Source organism: Chrysochloris asiatica, unplaced genomic scaffold, assembly GCF_000296735.1.
Source record: "Chrysochloris asiatica unplaced genomic scaffold, ChrAsi1.0 scaffold00002, whole genome shotgun sequence".
Lineage (NCBI taxonomy): Eukaryota > Metazoa > Chordata > Mammalia > Afrosoricida > Chrysochloridae > Chrysochloris > Chrysochloris asiatica.
In genome coordinates, this window is record NW_006408520.1 from 34,975,144 (window position 1) to 34,989,706 (window position 14,563).

Sequence of the window (14,563 nt, forward strand, 5' to 3'; positions counted from 1 at the left end):
AAGCCCCGTTGTGCCCCTGCTTCTTCTGGGTATGCTAACCTTCTGAAGAAACATTCTTCCTCCAAAATTTATTTTCCCCGAGGCTGCCAAAATGGTTGATGATTGTGTTACTTGTGCAAGTTTTTGTGCATATATTTTTCAACATTAATGCTTAGTAAATAGACCATCAAAATAAGAACAGACTTTTAAACACAAGTTGATTCCTTAGTGTAGTAAATGACTTTTCTGCTTTGGTTCTTTTTCAGCCTTTGTAAAGGCTATATCTTCAAGAAGATTATATTGTGGTTTACTGTGTATTCCAGGCAATTCATGAAATGCTATTTATCTCTTTGTATCTTTGTTCCTGGAGTCCTGATGTGGCACTGCAGGTTAATGCACTGGTGTGCAAACTTGGTTTGAACCACAAGGTTGGTGATTAAAGGTCACCAGCCACTCCTTAGAAACCCTATACAGGGTTGCTATGAGTCGGAACCGACTCAACGGCATTTAACAATAACAACAACAACAACAACAACAACATCTCTATTCTTATATGGTTACACTAGAGGATGTACCTTCTTTCAGTAAAATCCTATGATACCCAAGGAGTTAACTATGGTGGATGATAACATCAAACACCTTTGTTTGACTTATCTGAGAACAGCATCTAGTGTACAACTGTAGGAATCTCTCCCAGCAGGAATAGGTGACATATGGCATGTATAATCAATAGTCTCTTAAAAAGGCTAAATTATAAAACTCTCTTTTTCTCAGTCATGCACATTCTTTCTGAAGTGAAGTTGTCCCACTTCCCTTCTCTTCTCTCCTTTCAGTTGGCATCATTGGAAACACGTTGATTGTGGGAAGATTGCAAACGAGTAATTCTAATAAAACTATTGGAACACAATAGTATAGCATTGGGAATCTATGTAGTTTTACATTTCTACTTACCATACTGATTTTCACATTATGCGAATCATTTTTATATAACATAAACAATGAAGAATATTGCTGTTCCATAATGACCAGACCGTATGTGTTAGAGTTAAAAATTCTTGGATAAGAGACATGAGTTGGAAAATGAATGATTACCTAATTTTTTTATTTATAAAAATATCTACAGCAAACTAGCCATGCTAGGAATAGCTTGCTTTTTGCTGTTTTAATATCTGAGTGAGATAGATTTACAGGCCCTCTTTTTAAGTCTTTCTGTAAAGTGGCTTCTCTCTGGTTGCTGTCTTCTCTTCAACCTTTTCCCATCTCTTCCTCTTTCCACCATCCCTATCTGTCATTCTCTCTCTCTCTCTTGTACACACACATTTACTAAGTGAGACTGAATATTAATGGTCTAACAAATGTATACCTCTGAGTTTAGATGAGTAGTCTCTGGATGGAATGAAGAAACAATGGTTATGTTTCTGATATTTTTCCTTTATTTTGTTAGTCTTTGTGGATACTCTCATCCTTTATTCCATACATTTTGCTGTTGTTAAAAAAAAAAATCCCAAAATAAGAATATTAACAGTATAATTTCAACAGAAATATTTTCCTCCTCATGACTGAATGTGATCATTTGAGAAAGAATATTTGTAGAAACCTAAAACTTAGTCAGTAGCATTGTAGGATAAGCAGCCCTGTTGCAGTAATGCTGTGGTGAATTATTAGCCTTCAGAGAAACGCAGCAAGCATAAGCAGGAAATTAACAATAGTAACTGATTTTGTTGGTAAGTTTTTCATTTTGGAATTCTAACAAAATAATCTCCCCTCCTGTATTCTAGCCTCTGTCTTCCATGCCTGAGAGCACCGAGGTATTGAAAAAACACAAGTACTGCAGTAGTGACAGCAGTTATGACAGTAGCAGGAGCTGTTCAGAATCTGACGAGAATGAAAAAGAAGACAACGGTCAAGACAAGAAAAGAGAAAAGCAAGTGACATATAATTTAAAAAACTCCAACCACTACAAATTTATTCAACAATCCAGTAAGTTAATTACTTTTCACTTAATTATTTATAAATGATTATGGAACTGGAATTACTGAACTGTAAAGAATCTTGGGCCAAATGAATACATGTATTGTGCATGAGGAGGTCAAAACTCGATTTCACTTTCTTTCCTAACATGATGAGGGCATTGGTCTCAAATCTTTTCAGTTTCTGCAGATGGCCGCTATGAGTTGGAACCAACTCTATGGCACATAACAACAGCATTCTGGAGTCCCGGTGTGGCACTGTAGGTTAAGTCCTGGACTGCTAATCACCAGGTCAGTGGTTCAAATCCAATAACTGCTCCTCAGAAACCCTATCTAGTGTTGCTATGATTCTTTGACACTTAGTAACAACAGCATAGTACATTCCAAAGGAGGCCTGTAGAATACGCACCGGACTGCTAACTTCAAGGTTGGCAGTTCAAACCCACTAGCTAGTCCATGGGAGAACAGTGAGGCTGTCTGCTTCTGAAAAGATTTACAGTCTTGGGACGATCACTTTGAGTTGGAATAGACTCGATGGCAGTGGGTTATCGTCCATTATAAGGAGTCCTGGAGGTGCAGTGGGCCAAGGCAGTGCTTGCCTAGGTATTGGTCACGGGTTTGAACCCATGGAGAAAGATGAGTCAGTCTGCTTCCGGGAAGTTTCCCAGCTTTGGAAGTCCTTGGGAGCTCTGCCCTTTCCTGCAGGGTCACTAGGAGTCGGAAGAGACAGGACGGCAGTCGTGGGATAGTCCACTGTTTTCTCTTTCATAGTTTTGTTAAAAGTTAAATTCCTATATGAATTTTATTAAAACATTTTTTTAAATCTGTCTTATGGTTTATCTGCTGATTATATTTTCTTTTAAGCAAGTTGTGTTCTCTTTCCCAACTTTCTCAGCCACTTTGCTTTATACTTGTTGTTAGGTACCATCAAGTCAGTTCCGACTCATAGTGACCCTCTGTAGGGTTTCCAAAGTTGTAAATCTTTACAGGAGCGGAAAGGGTAATTTTTCTCCCATGGAGTGGCTGGTAGGTTTGAACTGCTGGTCTGTAGTTAGCAGGCCGGTGCTTATCCTATAGCGCCACCAATGCTCCTCATGCTTTATACTCTCACCTGTTTTTTAAAAAGCATTTGAATCAACTATGTCTGTGAACCATCTTAATTGTGAAATACTTGAAGTTTTGTTCTCTGTCATTTTCTCCACTGGTAAGCATTTGAGTCCAGGCTTTTGGTGCACAGGAAACAGGAAAGCAAACTAGCTGTCCTTGCTTTGTCTTGCCTTTTTGTCTCTTTTGACCTTTATTTTCATATTTTTTTCTCTTGTCTTTAATTCTGTCTTCAGCCCTGAAATACATTTAATATTGTGCCCATTTAATTTTTGTCCCCAGATATCCTGTATGATATTTCTGCTGCTCAGGCTTAGTATATAATACCCCTTCTTAACATTGCCTCAAATTCAGGACTTTTCTTAACTCCTCTCTCTTGTTTCTCTTTGCCATGAACTCTGTTGTCTTAAGATTGCACTTAAAAGACTGTTCAATAATGCAATAAATAGAAATGTGAACCTTTTTTTTTTTTTTTTTGAATCTCCAGCAATGGTTTAGTAAGTTAACTTCCTTGCTTTCCTTCATAATAGTTTTATTTTAAAATACTCTTGTTATAGTTTATTATACACTTAAACTCCATTAGGATAATTGTTAGAGTTTTCTTTTCTTTACTTCTTTCTCATGAGACCTAAATTCTGTAACTTTCTCTTTAAGCCTAGCCATTCTCTAGACTGCTTTCTATCTCTCCCTATGAATCTTTCTGCAAAATATGCAGTCTCAAAACTGTATGTTGTAGTTGCTAAGTGCCAATGAGTCGATTCCGATCCATAGCAACCCTGTATAGGGTTTCCAAGGGGCAGCTGGTGAGCTTGAATCGCTGACTTTACGGATCAAACTGAACTTGCAGTCCAGCGCATTAACCCGCGGTGTCACACTAGGACTCAAAACTGTATAAATATGAAATGACCAATCTAATCCCAAGGAAAGTAAATGGTGTTGCAATACTATAGAGAAAGAAAGAACTCAAACCTGAGCTTGGCACTTTCTTGCTGTATGACCTCTAAGCCTCAGTTTCTTCATTCATAAAAGATGGGGGAGAAAAGTAAACAAAGATTCGTCCTTTGAGGGTTTTTGAGAGGATTCAGCACCCAGCACGATGCCTGACACATAACAGGTACTCCATAAAAAATTAATACTTTCTTCCGGCTCTTTTGTGCCGTATTTCTAGAACATAACATTAAAGTACTGTTGTCGTTGTTAAGTGTCGTCAAATTGGTTCCAATTCATAGTGATCCTGTATAGGGTTTCCAAGGAGCATCTGGTGTGTGTGAAGCACTGACCTTGTGGTTAGCAGTCCAGTGCTTACCCTACAGTGCCATGCCTAGTAAAGAAAACAATATTAAAGTGTTTTTCTTATTCTTCTTATATATATTCAAACTCATATTTTCATGGTGATGCCTGTGTTTTGACATTTATTGCCATTCTGGCCTAATCATTAGTCTATAATAGAGCCAGTGTTGAGGGAAACTTCTAATGTTGCTGCTCTACTATTCCACTTCTCCATCCTCAATAGGCTCCATGAGACGGTCAGTCAGCTGCCCTCGGTCCATCTCTGCTCAGTCACCTTCCATTGGGGAGACCCGCCCCTTTTCTGCTCAACAAATGTTAACAGCATCCCGGCCAACTTCAGGGTCCCGGTCACATTCCCTAAACCGTGCTTCCTCTTACATGAGACACCTAGCTCAAAGTAATGATGTCAGCTCTACCAACTCTCAGGTGGTGAGTTTCTATTCTTCTCTTTTAAGATTATAGGAAGCACATTATCAGAAAGTAGATGGTAAAAGGGATCAGCTGGGAGGAGGCTAGATTGAGCCTCAGCCTCTTCCTATATTACTCAACTTGTGGCTTCTTGGAAGTTGATTACTCTTCTATTTTAGGCTACAATTTAGTGAACCGTTGTATTAGGAGATTTTTTTTAAAGTTAGACTTCCCTGTAACAGAACTCAAGGATGTACAATGAGAATAGCATTATTATTATTTTCCATTTGCTGCTATAGTAGAACAATTTTGTTGAAACACATCTGTGTAAATGTAGTTTGGAAGCCTGTCTTTAATGTATCTGAAAATTTGGGGATTTTTTTTGTATGAAAAATTCAGTATAATGGGATTATATGTTTGATAGATTTAAAAATAATCCATTGATAAATTCTTATAATATTGATTTAAGTAAAACATTCTTCATGTTTTAGTTTATTTTCAACTTTGTATTGTGAATTGGATGAAGATTTTCAGAGCAAATCAGTTTTCCTTCCAAAAATTCATGCATATTCTGTTTCATGTCCTGATAACAATTACTCACAATTGACATACAAAATCCTATCCCCATCATCATCAGACCCATCTGGACAAGAGGAAAACTATTTGATGGGGATTCTATCTGACTCTCATTCTGACACTCAGCACCCTCATGGAAGCTTGTAAGGCAGCTTCCTGCCTTTATTGCACCCCCTCCATCCAGTTTTGATAGTTGAACTCTAACTTGCCCATCCCTGCCAACCCAGTGTACTGAGGAGGTATGTTTGACCCTTATGAGTCCTTCCCTTTCTGTTGGAATTGTGGACAACTTCATCCATCAGCAAAGGTCTAGTTTATCAGGTTGTGGCAATTTATGTTGTTCCCTGTATCAGATTTCTGTATCTTTACCTGATCAAGTTCTGGTCAACAAGCCATCCAGTCTAGCTCTATCTGCAGGTTTGGGAGCTCTTGCAAGCCCTCCCCCTAGTTCAGACCAGCTGGCCACTTCACTCTTAACTCTAGCCCTCAGAGGCTAGGACAGTGTCCTTGTGCTTGGGAGAGTTCATACGTCTCCCTGAACTCCAAACCAGCCAGCCCTTCTTCCTCATCTCTCTCTCATCTTAAGGTCATTGGGTATCTATAGAGCATGGCCAAACTCAGTCTGTGTCTTCATTGCTGCATTTCCCCACCTTCCACTTACAAGGTGACCAGGGCGTAGACACTCATTTATATTTAAGTATTTTGAGCTAAACAAAAAATGCAGCTATGTGGAAGTATGAACGATACTCTTGGGAATTGAATCTGTTTATTCCTAGGAATTTATTTAATTAAAGAATTTATGATATCAGTAGTTTATGCAGTATGTTGCATTTTCATTATAGTTTATTAATAAATATTTGTAAAAATTTTTCTTCCTTCATTGTTTTTCATTTCAATTAAAAATACATCATTTTTACCTAGAAATATTTTTCAAGTTATAGTGGCACAATGAAATAAGATCCCTTACAAATATGTGTATTCCTTCAAATTTAAGAGTGAGTCCTTGCGGCAACTGAAAACAAAAGAACAAGAGGACGATTTAACGAATCAGACCTTATCTGTTCTCAAGGACATGAAGATCCGATTTCCAGGAAAATCAGAGGCAGAATCAGAACTAATGATAGAAGATGTGAGTATTTAGTGTATATAAAATACCAAGGGGATCATACCTTTTTATATTTATTCTTGAAATATTAAGATTTATCTCCCAATGGCATTATTCTCACTGACATAGTAAACTTAATTGATGTTCTTTTCAATCTTCCCAAGCATTAGAAAATATAGATTTATTTTAATGATTTTCATTCATGAACAGTGAAATTACATTAATAATCAGCAGTGCAAAATATCTTTTGGTATATAATAGCGTTATAATGATGAAACTTCATCAAGTGTGAATTATTAGTGTTAATTAATTATTGCTCTCAATGATTAAAAATAGATTAGCCCTGTTTCTAGAAAGATCTAATATGGAATGAGATGATATGAAAAAAATGGGACCCTGGCTTAACTTGTCAAGAATATCTGAACGTGATATCATGAGTGATTATTGTAATCAAAGAAAATAAAAGTATATTCAAATATATATGTCATTGTTGTTGCTAAGTGCCATCAAGTCGCTTCCAACCCAAAGCAACCCTGTATAGGGTTTTCAAGGAGCGGTTGGTGATCTTGAACCGCCGACCTTGAAGTTCAAACCAGCTTTACACTCCAGCGCATTACCCCACAGAGCAACACCAGGACTCCAAATATATATGTTGTTGTTGTTGTTTAATGCCGTCCAGTTGATTCCAATCCATAGCGACCCTGTATAGGGTTTCCAAGGAGCAGCTGGTGAGCTTGAACCACCGACCTTGCAGTTCAAACAACTTTGCAGTCTGATGCATTAGCCCATAGCACCACACCAGGACTCCAAAATATATATGAGGAGGTTTCAAATAGTTAATGGAAAAATCCCATAATCATTAAATTCCATTTTTATGAACTTTTTAAAACACCCATATATACATTATGTTGTTGTTAAGAGTCATTGAGTTAGTTCCAAATAGTAGTGACCCTCTATAGAGTTTCCAAGACTTTAAATCTTCTTGGGAGCAAGCCTCATCTTTTTCTCAAATGGCAGACATTGTGGTTTTTTAAATATATATATATCCACACACTGGTGTGGAACTAGAAGATAAGCACTAGATTGCTAACCACCAAGTCGATAATTAAGTGGCATCTTTCCCCAAGGAAAATGTATCTAAAACAGGCCTCACTAAAACATCACTGTCAACTATATTTTTTCATTAGAGTTTTGTTTGTATCTTAAATGTGTTTTAATATATTCCTATTTCTGGAACTTGGGTCAGTTTTAGGATTACTATGCCTCTGATTCTGTAATTCTAGGGTGTTAACAATCTAGTGTGGAGCCTTATTTGTGAAGTGTTGTAGCACTTGCCTATTAGTAAAAAGGCCGGCGGTTTGATCCCACCAGCCTCTCCAAGGGAGAGCGATGTGACCTTCTGCTTCTGTAAAGATTTACAGCTTTGGGGCAGTTCTCCTCAGTTCTATAGGATCACTGAGTCAGAATGGACATGGTAGCAATGGGTTTGGTTTAGCTTTTACAGTCTGATGACCATATACTCTCAACACATTTGGTAGGATATGTATTTGGGGGGATCAAATGATGGTCTGGGAGATGTCACATATTAGAACTGATTTCTGAATTTAAAAACGTATTTTGCAAGAACAATAGAGGTAATAGTTGCAACCGGATTACCCACAATTTCAGACATTATTGCTGTTGTCTTTCATCTCTCTGAATGCTAATTTTCAAATTGCATGGCTGTTTCTTCTGAGATCAAATGAATACCATCCTATAAAAATTCAAAGTTTTAGTGCAGAAAACAGTGGGCATTTGATTTAGATAAATAACCAGTGAGCTTAAATAAGAAGAGGTTGGCAAAGATTCTTTAGAAGAAGTGAAAGGAACAAATATTGTTTTGGTGTGATAACGGTGGTGTGGGGTAAGCATTGGTCCACAAGGTCAGTTTAAATTGCAGGATCGCCGGTTGTTGTTAAGAGTCATGGAGTTAATTCCAACTCATAGAAGGCTTGTATAGAGTTGCCTTGTATAGAGTTTCCAAAGAGTGGCTGGTGAGTTTGAACTGCCAGCTTTGCAGTTCAAACTAACTTTGTGGCCAAGTGCCTTTTCCTGCAGCCCACTTGGTCTCTATGAATTGGAAACAACCCGACAGCACTTAACAACACCAACTAAAGTATGCCGAGGAGTACTAGTGGCACTGTTGGATAATCACTGGATTGTTCATCACAGGGTCAACAGTTCAAACCCATCAACCAGGCCACAGGAGAAAGATGAAGTTTTCTGCTCCTGAGAGGATTTACAGCCTCAGAAACCCTATAGGGCCACTCTGAGTAGGAATCTATTCAATGGAAGTTGTTGTTGTTAAGTGCTGTCGAGTTGGTTCCAACTCATAGTGACCCTGTATAGGGTTTCACCGGAGCAGAACGTTTCATTTTTCTTCCACTGACAGGCTGGTGGGCTTGAACTGAAAGCATTGTTGTTCGAAGTCTAGTACTTATTATATGGAACCACTGTGTTCCGTAAGGACAAATGGAATGAAAAGATAATAGAAGTTTTCCACAAACTTTTTGTAACCCCTTTGTATAGTAGTATATTTTAATACAAACTCATTGTAATGTATCCCTTTTTATAATATAATGTGGGAATTATTTTTGTTCACATTTTGAAATGACTTATGGTGACTTGGTGTGTTTTTGTTGTTACACACTCATTTGTTCCTAGAGTAGAATATTCAGAAATGGCAAAAAGCCCCAAAGTATACATGAAGTCAATGACTTACTCCTAATTTGCAAAGAATATTCAAGTCATTCAAATATTTTTGGTGAAAAAAAGTCCAATCACTCAAGGTACATTGTGTCCTGGTTAAATACTTCATTCAAACCTACTTGTTAAAGGTTCATTCTTCGATAATTACTCAGCTCACTGTAACAGACATACAACATCCTGGTTGTGAACATCTTACTATATACAAATCTAGTTACAAACCAACACTGGTCAAGTCTATTTTATTAAACATTTGAGGCACATACAATGGTTTGTAATAGCAAGCAGGTGATACTTTGTGAAGCACATCAACACATTTTTATTGTTAACACTGTATGATGTTAAAGATGTTTTAGGGTATCTGGAAGTGTTTATGTTTTTTGCATATAAAAGTATATACTATGTATTAAGACAAATATTTGAACTTCTTATATTAGAGATGAACTGTGCTTAACTTCTCCCATTTATATATACATTCTGCTTAAAGACAGATGTAGGAACAAAACCTGTTTGTAATCTGGGACTGCCTGAATTTTTTTTTTTTTTTCAGGAGGAGAAAGGCACCATCTAGTGGCCAGTTGTAAAATAAAGACCACAGTCCTGCATTTTGCCTTACTCATTTTTTCAAATTGCTTTGGGACATTCTAAAGTATATGTCTAAAAACAAAACAAGCAAAAATATAATAAATTTTTATTTAAAAATATGTAATGGTTATTTATAGTTTATAATCATGTTGTTGCTATTAAGTGCCTACAAGTCAGTTCCAACTCATAGTGATCCTGTATAGGGTTTCCAATGAGTGAGTGCTGGGTTTGAACTGCTGACCTTACTGTTAGCAGTCCAGTGTTTATCCTACAGTGCTACACCAGGACTCATAATTACATTCTCCAAACATACATTGTATTGTGAGAATGGCATCTTATGTCTTAGGTATTTTCCAATCTTTATGCACCTGAAGACATTTGACTTCATTAGAGATTGTGTGCTCACAAATGCAAACAGAGAAACGCTTTGGATTCATATGGTTCCTGTATGTGAGAAATCTTTTCACATATCTCATTATGAAAGTAGGCTTTTTTTTTTATTGTGACAATGCTATAGTGCTGCAACTGCATGTTGTTATTGTTAAATGTCCTCAAGTTAGTTCTGACTCACAACAACCCTGTAGAGCATTTCAGAAGAGTGGTTGATGAGTTTGAACTGTTGGCTTTGTGATTCAAACCGACCTTGTGGTCCAGTGCTTCTGCCACAGCACCATACCAGTACTACTCAACTGCTGCACAGATCAATTAAATTAATTAAGTTCGCTTCAACCCATTTACTTTTATTTATGACTTTTGAGGAACATTCAAATTTTTTTTTTTTTTATGTTTCTCCAGATTGTTGATAACTGGAAATATCATAAAACGAAAGTGGCTTCATATTGGCTCATAAAATTGGATTCTATAAAACAACGAAAAGTGAGTAATGTCTAAAAGTAGCCTTGTCATTTCAGATTAAGCTGGGGCTACTAATTCGTAATTAAACCATATTAATGTTCATTCAATTACTCATTTCTTTATGAAATATTTTTTGAGTACCTGTTATGTCAGGCACTGTTCTCGGTTCTCAGGATAAAAAAAATGAATTAAAATATTATGTTCTCAAAGAATTTGTGTTCTAGTGTTTGACAAAGTGTTTAACAAGAAACAAATATATAACAGAATGTAATGTCATATTAAATGCTATCAAAAAAATAAAGCAAGATTGAAAAAATAGAAAGTAACATTTGAGCAGAGATCTAAATGAAATGGGAATCATTCCCATGTGATAGCTGCAGGTAAATGTATCAGACAGAAAGAAGAACAAATACAAAGTCCCTGAAGTAGAAATTAATTTGATGTGTACATGAAGTTTACCAAGGTATCATCTTTAGGATAGATTGTGTTTTGCTGGAGAAGAAAGGTAAGCGATGAGGTTGGACAGACTGGCAGGTGCTAGATCACAACTTTATATGTAATGTAATGACTTGGACTCTTTTAAGTATGGGGAACCAATAGAAGATTTTGAGCAGAAGATTTATTTATTTAAGTTCACATAATCTAAAAGGCTCATGGGAGCTAAATGTAGAAATAGAATTGAAGGGTAGAGGAATGTGGTAGTTTGGAAGTAAAGACCAGCTAGATTTATGGAGTAATCAAGGCAGGAACTAATGATTGCTTAGCTCCTGAATGAGTGAATTCTGGAGAAAGGCAGGTTTTTAATTGTATTGCTCTTGTTTTGGTTTTGAACATGGTAGCATTGATAAAGAAATTGAAGATTTTTTTTAACCACTTTCTGCAGTCTGAAACTGATCACTCAAGATGCACTGCTAATTAGTGGTGATTGAAATGCAAAGATTGGAAACAATGGAGAATGATCAGTAGTTGTAAAATTGGGCTTTAGAAACAGGATGGAAATGATGCTGGGGATTGCATGATAGAAGTTTTGCAAAACCAGTGTTTTATTCCATAACATAAATTGCATCTATACATGTGGACCTTACCAGACGAAGCACACAAAAATCAAATTGACTACATGTTGTCAAGAGAAGATAGAGGAGCTCAATATTACCAGCCAGAACAAGATCAGTGGCTGACTGTGGGACAGATCATGAATTACTCATATGCAAGTTCAAGGTGAAGCTGAAGAAAATTAGAATAAGTCCATAAACTCAAAATACAACTTTGAGCATATCTCACCTTAATTTAGACACTATTTCAAATATAGATTCAACTTTTTGAACTCTAATGACTGAAAACCATATGACCTGTGGATTAACATCAAGGGCATCATACATGAAGAAAACAAAATGCCATTATAAAGACAGGAAAAAAGAAAAGACTAAATGGATATTAGAAGAGACTCTGAAACTTGCTTTTGAGCATAGAGTAACTACAATAAATGGAAGAAATGAAATAAAATGCTTAAAATAAAATTTCAAAAGGTGACTAAAGAAGACAAAATATTATAATGAAATGTGCAAAGACCTGGAGTTAGGAAATTGAAAGGGAAGAATATGCTTGACATTTTTCAAGCTGAAAGAACTAAAGAAAAAAATCAAGTCTTGAATTACAATATTGAAGGTCCATGGGTAAAAATTGTGTTGAATGATACAAGAAGTATGAAAAGAAGATGGAAAGAATACATAGAATCACTATTCCAAAAAGAATTAGTTAACATCCAGCCATTTCCAGCAGTTGCATATGATCAAGAACTGATGGTACTGAAAGAAGTCCAGCTGCACTGAAGACATTAGTGAAAAGCGAGGCTCTAGGAACTAATGGAATACCACCTGAAATATTTCAACAAACAGATGCAGCACTGGAAGTATTCATACATCTGTGCCTAGCCAACTGATTGGAAATGATGCATATTTATGCCCATTCTATAGCAAAGTGATACAGTAGAATATGGGAATTATTGAATAATACCATTAATATCATGTGCAAGTAATAGTTTGCTGAAGATAACTTCAAAAGTGATTACAGTAGTATATATACAGGGAACTGCCAGAAACTCAATTCAGATTCATATCCTCTTCTGTTTCAGACGAGGATATGAAATGAGGGCTATCATTGCTGATGGATCTTTGCTGAAAGCAGAGAATACCAGAAAGATGTTTATCTGTATTCTTTGACAGTGCAAAAGTATTTGACTATATGGATCATAACAAATTAGGAATAATATTGCATAGACTTGGTCTATGTAGAAACTGTACATTGACTATATGGATCATAACAAATTAGGAATAATATTGCATAGGGTTGGTCTATGTAGAAACTGTACATAGATCAAGAGACACTCATTCATGTCTTGTTTTTTTGCTGTACTTATTCTGTTGGTCCACCACTCATCTGCCAGTTTGTCATACTGTGAATTATGACAAGCTATGGACAACTGTGGCAACAATTGTGAGGCTGGCCCAAGACCAGGCAGTGTTTTGTTCTGTTATGCATAGGGTCACCATGAATAGCTACCGACTCAATGGCACCTAACAACAACATTCTATTGGTATGCTTAGCAAATTATCTGAGAAACAGGACTATCTGTGGAAGAACATGACATTAGAGTGGTAGACTCATTAACAACTTGCAACCTTGCTTGCTGAAAGCAAAGAAGACTCAAAACACTTAGTGTAGATCAAAGACCATATCATTTAGTATGGATTACACCTCAGCATAAAGCAAGTCCTCGTAACTGGACCACCGAGCAACAACATGATAAAAAAAATATTGCAGTTGTCAAGGATTTCCTTTTATTAAGATCTACAGTCAACATCCATGGAAGCAGCAGTCAGGAAATCAAACAACATACTGCACTGGGTAAATCTGGCATATAAGATCTCTTTAAATTATTAAAAACAAAGATGTCCTAAGGTGCACTTTACCCAAGCCATGGTATTTTCAAAGGCCTCATATGGATGTGAAAGCTGGACAATAAATAAGGAATACTAAAAAAGAAATTATGCCTATGTGTTATTGTGTTGACAAAGTATATTGAATGTGCCATTGACTGATAGAAGAATGAACTAATCTGTTTTAGAAGAAGTACAGCCATAGTAGAGAATTTGGCAGAATTTGTCTCATGTCCTTTGGACATTTTGCTGGAGGAGTCTCTCTATGGAGAAGGACACCGTACTTGGTAAAGCAGAGGAAGACCTTCAATAAGATGGATTGACACGATGGCTGCAACAATGGGCTCAAATGTAGGAACATATATGTGCAGGACCAGGCAATGTTTTGTTGTGTTGTAGATAGGGTCTTTAAAAATTCAAGCCTCGACTTTCATTACTGAAGGGTTCTCTGGGCAAATTATTGAATGATGCAGAAAGCATCAAAAGAAGATGGAAGGAATATACAATGAATTACCCTACCAAAAGGAAATGGTTAATCTTCAATCATTTGAAGAGGTAGCGTATGATCAAGAACCAATGATACTGAAGGATGAAGTCCAAGGTGCATTGAAGGAATTGGCAACAAGGCACCAGGAACTGATGGAATCAAAATTGAAATCTTTGAAGAAAATGAGGCGGCACAGGAGGCACTCACTCATTTATGCCAAGATATTTGGAAGACAACTATCTGGATGACTGATTGGAAGAGATCCGTATTTGTGCCCATTCCAGAGAGGTAACCCAATGGAATCCGGAAATCATTGGACAATATCTTTGATATCTCATGCAAGTAACGTTTTATAAAGGCAATACAGAAACAGCTGCAAGCATACATTCACAGAGAACTTCCAGAGATTCAAGCCAGATTCAGAAGAAGCTGTGGAACAAGGGATATCATAGCTGCTGTCCGATGGATCTTGGCTGAAAGCAAAGAATGCCAGGAAGATGTTTACCTGTGCTTTATTGACTAT

General features: G+C 36.7%; 1 protein-coding gene across 1 annotated transcript in view; it reads left to right on the forward strand.

The window, feature by feature from the left end:
- TTLL7 (tubulin tyrosine ligase-like family, member 7) overlaps positions 1-14,563 on the forward strand; it is a 141,043-nt gene that overhangs the window by 64,251 nt on the left and 62,229 nt on the right. Inside the window, exons 14-17 of the mRNA XM_006831010.1 lie at positions 1,758-1,959; positions 4,567-4,772; positions 6,322-6,456; positions 10,558-10,638. Of these exons, the coding sequence (XP_006831073.1) occupies positions 1,758-1,959; positions 4,567-4,772; positions 6,322-6,456; positions 10,558-10,638 (624 nt within the window). The remainder of the gene's footprint in view (positions 1-1,757; positions 1,960-4,566; positions 4,773-6,321; positions 6,457-10,557; positions 10,639-14,563) is intronic.